This window comes from Rattus norvegicus, chromosome 10, assembly GCF_021556685.1.
Source record: "Rattus norvegicus strain SHRSP/BbbUtx chromosome 10, alternate assembly SHRSP_T2T, whole genome shotgun sequence".
Taxonomy (NCBI): domain Eukaryota; kingdom Metazoa; phylum Chordata; class Mammalia; order Rodentia; family Muridae; genus Rattus; species Rattus norvegicus.
The window spans coordinates 111300487-111312967 of record NC_141543.1 but is presented as its reverse complement, the minus strand read 5'-3'; the positions used below and the strand labels follow the sequence as shown (position 1 = coordinate 111312967).

At 47.5% G+C, this 12481-nt stretch overlaps 1 protein-coding gene across 1 annotated transcript in view; it reads right to left on the bottom strand.

The window, feature by feature from the left end:
• The window catches only part of Rptor (regulatory associated protein of MTOR, complex 1), a 298642-nt gene that overhangs the window by 221800 nt on the left and 64361 nt on the right, over window positions 1-12481 (bottom strand). Inside the window, 1 exon segment of the mRNA NM_001134499.2 lies at window positions 5641-5723. Within this exon segment, the coding sequence (NP_001127971.2) occupies window positions 5641-5723 (83 nt within the window).

The following is a 12481-nucleotide window of genomic DNA, read 5'->3' as shown; positions in this document are numbered from 1 at the left end:
TTCCACCCTGCTCCTCCCTTAGAGCAGAGGCAAGCATGTAGAGCCTTCTGACAACAGGAAAAGAGGCTAGGAGGACCACAAACCCATCACCAGGGCTCTGAGTACAGGCTGGGGAAGGAGAGAGCTTGGCCCCTAAAAAGTTTCCCAACAACCTACAGCTACCCTACCTAAGGCCCAGACCCTAACTGCAACCCTAAACATGGACTGGGCTCTGCAAACAACACCTAGGCCTAAACCCCATGGGACAAGCCTGTACATCCAACAGAAAAAAATGTGTCTGTCCCTGGCCATCTCATCAACTCTAGTTCCTAGAAAGCAGTTCACAAGGCATGTATGCAGTCCATGGGTACATACAACCCTATCGCAAAGATGGCTAGCGATGGCTGCTCTTTAGAGAAGGAATGAGCCCAGGAGGCTTGCTTTGCTGGAGAGAGACCCTACTTCCCAAGACAAGTTTCATTTGTTGACTACAAATCTACTGTGGCAGATACAAGAACGCACTGCAAAGGAGCTAAGATTTAAGAGCTGCTCACTGCAGCTTCAGAACGCAAGAGTGTGGCTCCTGCTGACCAGTCCGCTCCCTGCAAATCTACGATGACTGCACAGAACCTTTGCCACTCCTGCTTGCCAAGATGAGAAGGAGCTCCTATGGTAAAGTACATTTGCAGCAAAAAGCCTGTCCCCTTCCCTGGTAACTGGACCCATTCAGTGGTCACCTCAGCTCCCTGCCAACTGTTCAGGTGCAACAAAGCTTGAACCTCCCATAGTAAATGGCAATGATTCCCACAGACCTTACCTGGAAGCCACAAGAAGAGCTGGAACCCACCCCCAGCAGAGGCATGGTGCCCCCCACCCTCAGCAGGAACATGGTGCCCCCCATCCCCAGCAGGGGCATGGTGCCCACCACCCCCAGTAGAGGCATGGTGCCCACCACCCTCAGCAGGGGCATGGTGCCCACCACTCTCAGCAGGGGTATGGTGCCCCCCCACCCCCAGCAGAGGCATGGGTGCCCCCCACCCCCAGCTTTAGGGAAAGGAGACCTGGCGAGTGTCTATCATGTCAGCTACCTCAGCTCCTAACTTGCACCTTGTACTAAACTGCCAGCACCTCAATCTGTCAGACAAATTCTTAAAAGCCCAAAGCCTTTGCTCTCAGCTCCCAATAAAACTTCCTCTTGAGGCTCATCATGAAATAAGGGGCCTTTACTGCTGAATTTTCAACTGAAGCCATGGCTGGCATTTTCCCTTCACTCTCCTGCAAAGCTAAAGTCTGTTACCTAACGCTAATAAGAAAGTCTTAAATGGAACTAGGAACAGATATCCCACCAGGGCAAACCCATAAACTATCAATCAGCCAGGCAAGGAAATATGGCCCAATACAGAGTCTGGCAGCCTCTGAAAATAAAATCACAATGGCTTCTCTAAATTCTTTACTGAACCAAATTCACCTTTATCAAAGTATCTGATTTTGAATAATCACAGCTAGAATATGAGGAAATGTAGAAGCTGTGGCACAAGCAACAGAATGAGCAGTGTGCCAGGCACCCCTGGTTCCTTAGGGTGCAGTCAGTTTTCTGCTCCTCTTGCCATGGAGATTAACACTGCTGTTTGTTCCCGCCCACGCCAACGTGCAGACTGCTGTGACTTCAGCAAACATGAATGGAATGACCTCACTGCAGACTGCCTGACCTCTGTGAGTGGTGCAATAAAGCATACAGAGGGAGAGAAAACTGTATCCAGGGTCCTTCCATCAGAGGTCTTGGATTTTAATAACACCCCATTGTTTTGTTGCAGATGGCACATCAACCTCTCTTTATTACTGCAGAAGCACAAGAGCTCTGTAGAGGACAATAAAGTGGTTCATGTTTAGCTTTGCCATGTTTCAAAGGATCCTGATTTACAGTTAGGGACCAGGTACCTTGCACCACACATCTGAGCTAGGTAATTGCCTCCAGTTCTGTGCAAACTTTCCTCAGCAGGAAGTCTGCACCTACTGAGAGGATTCCTCACTCTACCTGCAGCCATAGAAAGGATCTAAGCAGAAATGCACTCCATGCTCACCAAGCTCTTTACAGCACATCCCTGCACTTGGCACTCTCCAGCCAGTCAGAGGCTCACTGGTGACAACTTTTACCTCAGGCTTGTTTCTAAAATGGAGATATCCCACTAATGGTTCATATCAGGAAATTCTGTGACACTTTTAGCACGTGTAAAATGAATGTATCAGTTCTGGCATTAAAGAAGAAATTTGGGGTTGGGGATTTAGCTCAGTGATAGAGCACTTGCCTAGCAAGTGTAAGGCCCTGGGTTCGGTCCCCAGCTCAAAAAAAAAAGAAAAGAAGAAGAAGAAGAGGAAGAAGAAGAAGAAGAAGAAGAAGAAGAAGAAGAAGAAGAAGAAGAAGAAGAAGAAGAAGAAGAAGAAGAAGAAGAAGAAGAAGAAGAAGAAGAAGAAGAAATAATAATAATAATAATAATAATAATAATAATAATAATAATTTATGGCTCCAGTTTGGCCTCCCAGATATGGAGAAAGATGTACTCTAACATACGGCCTCTCGCTAAGCTGCAGTTCCACTGTCTGTACAAAGCCAACTGGAATCCCACCTTTCTTCTTATACCAACATCTTTTCCTAAGCATCCTATAGACATGAAACTATGCTCACCTCAAACTCTTTGGTGTCTCTAACCCCTTGCTATCTCTAGCCAAGTCTCCCTGACCTGAAACCACTGCACCCAACTTGTCCAGTGTGGCTCCTCTTCTGCCTCCTCCTACATGAGACACAGACTGCCATTCTGTCTGGGTCACTTACTGCAGGTAGTGTGACCTGCCTTAAGTCATAATGCTGCAGAACAGATTTGCTCTAGGACAGAGACTTGGATTTAAAAGAACCAGAGAGATGGCTCAGTGAAGACCACCTCTTCTTCCAGAAGACTGAGGTTCAAGCTGCAGCAACCACATGGCTTCTCACAACCATTTGTAATTCCAGGATTCGGGGAATCCACTGTCTTCAGGCTTCAGAGAGTACTACACGCAGGCAAAGCACCCATACACAAAAACCAGTTTAAGAAAAAATAAACAAGCTGTGTATGGTGGCACAGTCCTTTAATTTTAATACTTGGAGGCAGAGGCAAGTGGATCTCTCTGAGTTAGAGGCCAGCCTGGTCTACAGAGTGAGTTCTAGGACAGCCAGGGCTACACAGAGAAACCCTGTCTCAAAATGAAAGAGGGAAGGGAGAGGGGGAAGGGGGAAGGGATAGAGAAGGAAGTGGAAAGGAAGGAGGAAAGAAGAGGGAAGGGAGGGGGAAGGAAGGAGGGAGAGGGAAGGATCCTAGAAGAAGATCCTGATTTGAAAGATTCTGCTTACTGTCTGCTAGTATTGTGTACTAGCTAATAGCCAAGCTGTGTGAATAATAACCCAAGACAGACAGACAGACAGGAATACACACACACACACACACACACACACACACACACACACACACACACGACATACATATTACTAATGTGCTGAAACCTTGAAAGTTAAACCAAGAAGACTACTTCCTCATGGACTAACTCTCTAAAAGAACAACCATTGGAGCAGCAAAAGAACACTGAGAACACAGAAGATCTGAAGCAATCTGGTGACTTAGGTTTCCCTATCAAAACTGACACTGGCCACCGGGTTCTCTCTACATCCCTCAGTCCCTGCCTGCTTCAGGCTGGCACACCCAGACCCCTACCCTGAACTCTCCAGTCCAGGGAGCTGGGCTACTACTCTTCCCCATATAATGCAACCATTTTGGTTACCTTCCCTCTTTGTGCCTTTTGGGACTCCTGAGAGATGCATCTGGTTTCCTCTCCCTCTCTCGCCCTACACATAGCACACAGCTCAGTCTGGCCCTGAACACACTGAACTCCAAGCTGTCCCTACCTCTGCCTGGGCTCTCCCACACTCCTGCCTCTCCCTGTGCCCACTTGTTTGTAATAAATTCCCCCACACTGACCCAGGAATAATCATGTCTCCCCTTCTTCTCATTTCTTTTACTCATTCATTTGGTGCCAAAAACCAGGACCAGACTTGTCCTTTCCTTTTTATTTCTTTTGTCATTATTCAGTAATACTCTATAAATATACACCTGAAAGATCTGAATGTCCACTGTGCCCTCAATAAATAAACAATGGTACAAAAGACCTAACTACAGCTGGAGCAACCAAGTCAAAGGTCAAAGGTCCTCTCCATGCACATCATAGAAGCCAAAGATGTCACTGCACGCATGCTCCCTCCAGGGCTGGCCACCAGATGACACACTGGACACTGCAATACTTCCAAGAAGACAACCTTTCACTGGGACAATGGCATCTCAATTACTTTTGAAGGAATATATACATCGATAACTCTCCACTCTTCACTCAGCTGCCAAATGCACTACACTCTCTGGAATTTTCATGTAAACCCCAGAAGTAACAGATTGGAAAGACAAAGGCAAACGTGTTCCGTGTGGCCTCGAAAGAAAAGGTCCAAATGTAAAGCACAAAGACCCAGAAATCGCCCCCAACTCCCGGGCAAGCGCTACAGCATAAATCCCCTAAGAGCACTGCTCAAGACCAGCGTTAAGTGTTTTATTTATGGCTATTCTCTCACTTGAAGAATGTACATAATATATAAGAAACTCCTGGATTGCAAATCTGTGGATAAAGAGCTCACAGTCAGCCTCGTGGGTAGGCAAGGGTTGGGGTGAGAGTCTAAGAATCCTGTGCTTCCCCCCTGCTTCTATGAAAAGGTGGAGACAGACCCTCAGAAGCACACACCTGGGGTCACCTGATTGTCACCACACCTGCCTCTTAACACACCTGTAGGTGTTTCCAGACTTGTGCTTCACAGAAGGGTGAATACCAAGGCGTTTATTTCAACACCTCAAAATTCTAATTTCCTATTGAATTTACTAAATCACCAAAGCAGTTAGGAAGGTAAGTAAAGGCACTCGGCCTTCAGGTCATTGAAAAATAACTAAGATCGAATGGACAATGTGACAGTTAAATCCCACACTATTTCTCTTTAAAAATAAAAACTGTGGGGGTTGGGGATTTAGCTCAGCTGTAGAGCGCTTGCCTAGCGAGTGCAAGGCCCTGGGTTCAGTCCCCAGCTCCGACAAAAAGAAAAAAAATTAAAAATAAAAAAATAAAATAAAAATTGTGAGAAATTAGCAACGAAGACACATTAATTGGTAGCTGACTCCCTAAAAGGAACCCTACCTTCTGTATTAAAGCTAAACTCATAATAGGTGTCTCCCCTTTGAATGCTGGGTGCTCCTTCCCCACAGCTGAACGCTTAAGGAAGAAAAGCTCTATCTAGCTGATGTTGTAGAAAATTCATTGAAAATTCATTTTCTGTGCAAAATCAAAACCTTGACTTAGAGTACATAATGAACACCTTTTCTTTTATAAGTTTGCCAGGGAAAGTTGCACTAAATAAACAGAGCACTGGATGCAGCACTCAAGCTCCACTGACTGCTGGAAAGGCTGATGGTGACGTGTGACAGAGGGAGGGCCTCCAGGAGCAGGCACATACTGGATGATCTGAGAGGAAGCCAACGTTTTCTCAGGTTCAAACCACAGAACCCATGACTGAGAAAGGAAAGGCAAATGGAGAAGGCTTACCCTTGGCTGCCAGTTCTCATACTGCTTCTGTAGATTTGCACCGATGGTTTCCAGAGCTTTCTGAGGACCCATAGACAGAGGATCTGTCGAAGCAACGAAGAGAAAGTTCAGTAAACATGCGTGTCCTCTCCTGGGGAAGTTCTCACATGGAGTCTTCTCTTCCACACTGCAAGGTCACCTTTGACAGGACACACATCCAGAACTGATAACATACTGAACTGGCTCCACAACCCAAGAGAGGCTGCTCCTGCCTGTTCACTAAAAGGCAGCAGGGCAACCGCTCCCTACCATGCTGCACCTGCCATCTTGCCTGCTCTTTGGCTCTGCTGCTGCTCTGCCTGTCAGAAAGGCCTGGCTGTGCTTCTATCAGGGTCCCTCCCATATTAAAACTGCAGCCCTCCTGTGCACAGATGGATAGGAGGGAGAGAGGGACGGACCGAGAGCAACACTTAATGATTTTCACTTAGACTGCAATGCTACTACACACAAAGGAAAATGGCTGGCACAACAACACAGATAGCCTTGGTTTGCTGCTTAGTCATCAAATAGTTTCTATGCTAACAACACTAAGCCTGCAGTTCTCACACCTGTCTCAGGACCCCTAGCCAGTCTTGAAATATCTGATGACCCCAAAATGCTTTTGTCTATTGATAAACACCGAATTAAAATAGGAGTTGGGCAAGCTCAAGGCCAGTCTGTACTTTATAGAGGATGAGCAAGTGAGGGAGAAAAGGAGTATTTGTAGGAAAAATTATTTTACCTTTATTTATTCATTTAACTATGACACCAGAGCTGGGAAGATGGCTCAGCAGTTAGTGCATGTGCTGTTCTTGCAGAGCTCTGTTCAATTCCTAGCCCCCTCATCATAACTCACAACCTCCTTAACTCCAGTTCTAGGGGATCCAATGCCCTCCTCCGACCCCCAGCATCAGGCATGCATGCAGTGCAGATGTACATGTGAGAGAAACACTCATGTACGTAAAATAACTTTTAAACTAAGTATGACAAACCCACTATGTCTAAACATGAAAACTATGATCTCCCCAGAAGCTCAGTGAGAACGAGCTGAAGTTGTAGCCCAGTTGGTGGAGCACTTTGCCTAGCATGCACGAAGCTCTGGATTCCATCCTCAACGCTACAAAAACGCTACGAAACAAGCATGGAGGTGTATCCCTGGAATTCCAGCACTCAGTAGGTAGAGGCAGGAGGATCAGAAGTTCAAGGCCATCCTCATGTATATGTCGAGTTCCCAGCCAGCCTGAGTTTAGGGAGAAGAATGTAGCTGTCTCCAGCACGTAACTGAACACATGACAGCTGGAGTCCTGACTGGGTCTGTGTCCCCTCACGCCACCCTCCAACACTTGTGGTTGTAGTTGATGCATGCGGAGAAAACTCACGGCACTCGCTCACATACAGTCACAGTAGGAAGAGGAGACCTTAAGCAGGAACTTAGTGGCCATGGCTCTTTCTTCTGCTAAGACATCTCTGTACCATTATTTGATAGATGGCATCTGAATCACGGCACAGCAATGAAGGGCTGGCCTGGTGGCACCCAGGTGGCTCTTTTCCCCATGGTGGCTTTGTGTCACAAGGCAATGACTGTAGCCATTTGTTTTTAGCTACACCATGCAGGTTGCACTTCCAGCCTCCTGCCCAGGGAATCTTTGGATAGTGAATGAAAGATGGACACACATCGGCTTATGGTTAATACGCCATCTAGCTCAATGGCTGGGCACTTCTAGTCCTCCTCCTGCTACCCTAAGCACAATCGGGGAAGTGGCCAGTGGCCACCCACCCAAAATCTCACAGGCTGGTTGGCTTTATCTCCTGCAGCTCCTACACCCATCCGTATCCCACAGCTTCGTGGTTATTCCCCCCACCCCCTTGTCCTAGCCCGAGCAACTCTAAGGGTCCCATCCTGTCTCCCTTTGCCCGGCCATTGGTTCCTGGCATCTTTATTGATCAATCAAAAACCAACTGAGCACAGGACCTTTAGTGTTTGGACATGCAGACTCCTGATTAAATCAAAGAATTAGAACAATCTCCAACAAGTGATCCTTTAGAAAACATTAGCTCTCTGAGTGATACAAATCACATTTCATTCCCTGGTGTTGAAAACAAATCCACACTCACTGACACAACACCATCTCATCAGAGAATGCTTCTAGCAAAAAGAAGCCACCAACTCAGAGTCACAGATAAAAATTTCCAAATTCGAATGTTTTATTTGAAATCTCAAATCCTATCATTATCAGCTGATTTCCTCATTCACTTTCTAGAATGCATGTGCCTTTGCTTTGGGTGAAAACAGCAGGCCATGCAAGCAGGAGCAGCTCGGCTCCTGGACTGCTTTGCAGGTACTCCTTGACGCTGCCATGCATGGTCAGCTCTGTCCATGGCTTGGGTTCTCACAGGCTCTAGTTTCATCTACAAAATGTTTAAAGCATCCTTGGCAACTGAACTTTAAGAAAACTGTTATGCATTTCTGGTTTACCAAGGACAGTCTTTTAAAAGTTGGATTTTTTTTCTTACTTAGTTTTTATTCATAATCATAAACTTAACTCTGCAACTCAGCTAGACTTGTGGGGAATGAAGAAAACATGGAACCCAAGGAGTTACACTGAGAGCATAGAAGTCAGTGATCCTGCAAGCAGACTGGGAGGGGCACTCTCTGACTGCAGAAGGGTGTGTGCTAAGATGCAAACAGTGAAAAGCATTAGAGTAAGCAGCAGTCAGCCCTGTCAAGCTTCCAATGAACATTGCCACTCCTGCACCCAAAGCACTACACAGCTTCCACAATGCTCATGCACTCCATCTTGCAGATGAACCCCTGGCCAACAGTGTGGTGTGTGTGTGTGTGTGTGTGTGTGTGTGTGTGTGTGTGTGTGTGTGTGTGGTCGAGCATTTGCCATAGACAAGATCCCAGGCCTTACACTTCAGGATGAAGTTCTTGTCCTCTGGTAGACTTGCTACCAGTGCCATTACCCTGTGAAAAGTGGGGCTCCTCTGCAGAGGATGAGGTGGCTGTCTCCTGACAGGGCTTTTAGCACTATTTGATTCTATGTACATTCATTACTATGAATCTTTTTGATAAGATTAATCACAAGACTTAGTGACAGAGTCTGTATCTGGAAGGGAACTTTACAAGCCAGTGTGTCCAAACTCTCAGAGGACTTCTCAAGCACAGGTGCTGGAGTTTCTGGGTGCTCCAATTCAAGCTCCAGAAGGACCGGGCACCATGTTGCTGAGTGAAACTGTGAGGACCTATGGGAAATTTGTTCTGACCAACACAAGCTATGACATCAGTCTTCATTTCTCTTTTCTCAATGGGAAGACAGTCCTGGGATCTGAAAACAATCCTGAGGACCCCATCCACAGACCGTGACTAACTACACCACATGGCTAGCAAGAGGCAGAGGCTGGCTATATTACTGAATATCAGAAACACTTTTAAGAGATGGGGCCTCATGCACCTCTAGTGTCCGAAAACCCATTAGGTAGCTGGTAGCAATTTTTTAATTTCTGGCTCTCCTAGGATGTCAGACATGTATCATCACACCCAGTTCATGTAGTGCTGAGAGTCAAATCCAGGACATGGTGCACTGAATTCAACCAACCAGGCTGTAGCTACAGCCCTGAAGATTACAGTTAGAAGCCACCTATGCAGATGAACAGAGAAATCTTTCAAACAGCAGGCCATGCTGTCTGTCGTGGGCATAGGAAACCACTGACACAGTAGGGAGCAGTCATCCCCCACACTAACTGTGCAGTGACTGCGACAGTGGGGACCTGTGGTTGAGAAAAGAGAACTGGTTTCCTCTATGGAAAGGTAAGTCTGTCTAGCCTCTCTCTATCAGTGCTCAGAGAGGGCAGGAGTCAAGGGGTGTCAGAGCTAAGGAGGACTGACACTACCCTTCCCACTTGAACTTCCACCCACCCCTTCTTCCCAACTAAGGCTGCAGTCACCCCTCATACACCACACAGGACACAGCAGAGGCAGTGCTTCTCCACCTTCCCAATCTTCAACCCCTTAACACAGCTGCTCATGTTGTCCTGACCCTCCAACCATACAATCTTGTTGCTGTTTCATAACTGAACTTTCGCTACTGTTACAAATCACAGGGCTCGTGACACATCTTGACAAGTTGAAAACTCAGCCCTGCAGCAGAGGTAGCCTGCCAACTGCTCATCTTCCACCACTGGCCTCAATCAGAGCACCCACTGATCCACAGAAGGGACCAAGTGAGTCTGCTGTGTGGTGGTTTCCATGACAGGGAAACATTGCACGTGCCAGGGAGATTCTTAAGATAGAAGGTAAACAACTCAAATAGCTTCAAAGTCCCTGAAACTGACCAGTTTCACTAGGCCCTGCCTTCCCCCAAGAGTAAGAGGTAAAGGCTGCTGAGAGTCTCTCTCAAAGGAGCTGTTAAGACAACAGACAGTTGGGCATGGTGGTGCAAGTCTTTAATCCCAGCACTCAAGAGGCAGGGGCAGGCCAGCCTGCTGTACAGAATGAGTACTAGGACAGCCAGGACTACACAGACAAGAGAAAAGGGGGAGGGAGGAAAGGAAGAAGGGAGGGAGAAGGCAAGCAGTCTGAAAGAGATCAGCAAGGTGGCTCAGAAGAGGCTCTGGGCAGCTGAGCTACCTGGGCAGGACACTCTCAGAGTCAGTTCTGTGCCTATAAGTAGCTCACCCCTACTCCTGTAAGCAAGCAACTCCAGTAAAACTCATTAAATCATAACGTAAGATCTTGACCCATACTTTGGTCTGTCATGGGACTCCCTATCAGGGATGAATAGGGGAGTGTGCACTCTCACGCCCCATTCTCTCTCTCTCTCTCTCTCTCTCTCTCTCTCTCTCTCTCTCTCTCTCTCTCTCTCTCTCTCTCATCTCCCAGAAAGGCAGTCATACAACAGGCTATCGCTGTCACTTCTGATCTACTAGAAATCCCTGCAGTCAATTAATTTTATTTCCTCCGGAAAATATGCCAGTGAGTGGGAGAAGAGCCATGAAGGGAGGAGAACAAACAGTAAGGAGAACAGAAAGGATCGTCTGACATCACCAGCAGAGATTAACTGGGTGTGCTGACCAGTGTCAAGTGAACTAGGAAGGCAGTGATGATGGTGGGCATTAGGGGTGGAAGAGTAGCTAGTCGGCATCACTGTAAAACTCTTGGTTTTTAAAGGCTTTTCTCATCTGTAGATCTTCAGCATAGACCCACTGAATTGCACACTTAACATCATGTGGAGTGCATGTGGCTAAGCACCCCTAACCCAGGAGAGCCGAAGCTGTCTGCTGACCTGGCCTACAATCCCATAGGCGTGGCCAGTGCTGCCCATCAGCACCAGCAAGACTGCTCACTCTCTCTCCTTTACCATCTCTCTCTCTCTCTCTCTCTCTCTCTCTCTCTCTCTCTCTCTCTCTCTCTCTCTCACACACACACACACACACACACACACACACACACACACCTTGATGCACTGCCCACCAGACTTTCCTTCCAAAGAACCACTGTCATCCCTGACACTCCAGGAAGGCTCTGAGAGATACCACCTGTGTGGACTCCTGTATCTGGTCCTACTCTGAAAAGCAGGGTCACCCATAAGGAGGAAAGAAGCCAGCTGAGCCCACTTGACACTCCTACTCAGATGAGAATCAAATAAGAAAACGTGCTGCCACGAGCCATCAAAGGCACTGGGAACGTGGGCTTCTGGTTCTGTTGTGCTGGGTCTGGGGTGACCATGAGAATCTGCCCACAACTGGGTTCAAGTGCAGCTCCTCTCGTGTGCAGGCTGCCACAGGAAAAACACAAGAGCAGGAGCAGCACACAGAGCCTGAGGCTCTAGGAGCCCTTGCATTCTCTGTGCCTGTGTTAGCAGACACTTAAAAACACCCGCTAATTGACTTATTAGCTGAGCACTGCCTACTGCATGGAGTGTAAATCACAGAGCGTCTTTCAAGGATTCCGCCATTAATTAGTTGTGTAACCTTGAATGGCTAATTTTTGATTGAGAAAATACATAATAGCAAAAGGGTTACTTTGAAATTAGGGATGGCTCTTGATGACTGTATCTTATTAATCATAATGCCATCCTTCCATTTTATAATTAGTGGCACACACTGTGGGGCCCATCTCCTGACTGAGCTTCAGAGAAAAGCCCAGCCACCAGCCTCCGCAGAGCTGAGCAGACCCACTCCTGGGTCTGACCAGTGGTGGGACCTTCAGCCCTGGAGCAGGACAGGATCTTAGGGCAAAAGCTACCAAACACAGCTGGTCTTGTCCCCAAAAGCCTCATATCCTGCATGCCTACAGAATGATAAAAACCAGGAGCTGCAATACTTTACAACCTGGTGGGGGAGGGGGGAGTAAGGGGGAAGGGGGAGTGGCTAGATCCCTGACTTAAAATACAGCCTGGGGGGGGGGGGGCCGGGGGTGTCTACTGGAAAGGCCTGAGGAAGAAACCACAGCGGTTATGCTATCCTCCCTTGAAGGGGACAGGGATACTACCTTAAGCTACCAGAATAGAGACTGCAGTACTCTAAACCAAGAGCCCAAAAAGCAGAGACTCCAACTGCCTCTGTGGTTATGCCACTGCCCAGAGAGCCCCGGTCACAGCAAACCCCACTGCCTGCCTGGGGCTCCAAGCTCAGCCAGCCCAAGGTCACTGCTCTGCTGTGCAGCCATGCCCATGTGACCTTCACCATAGCATTCTCCAAGTCCCAGGCCACTCAGGTGACCTCTTACTACATCCAGGATCATCTACCCAGCTAGTAGCAGGCTCTGTGCATGTGCTTTGCAACCAAAGCCAAGAGCAGATGCACTCACTGTCTTCAGTTC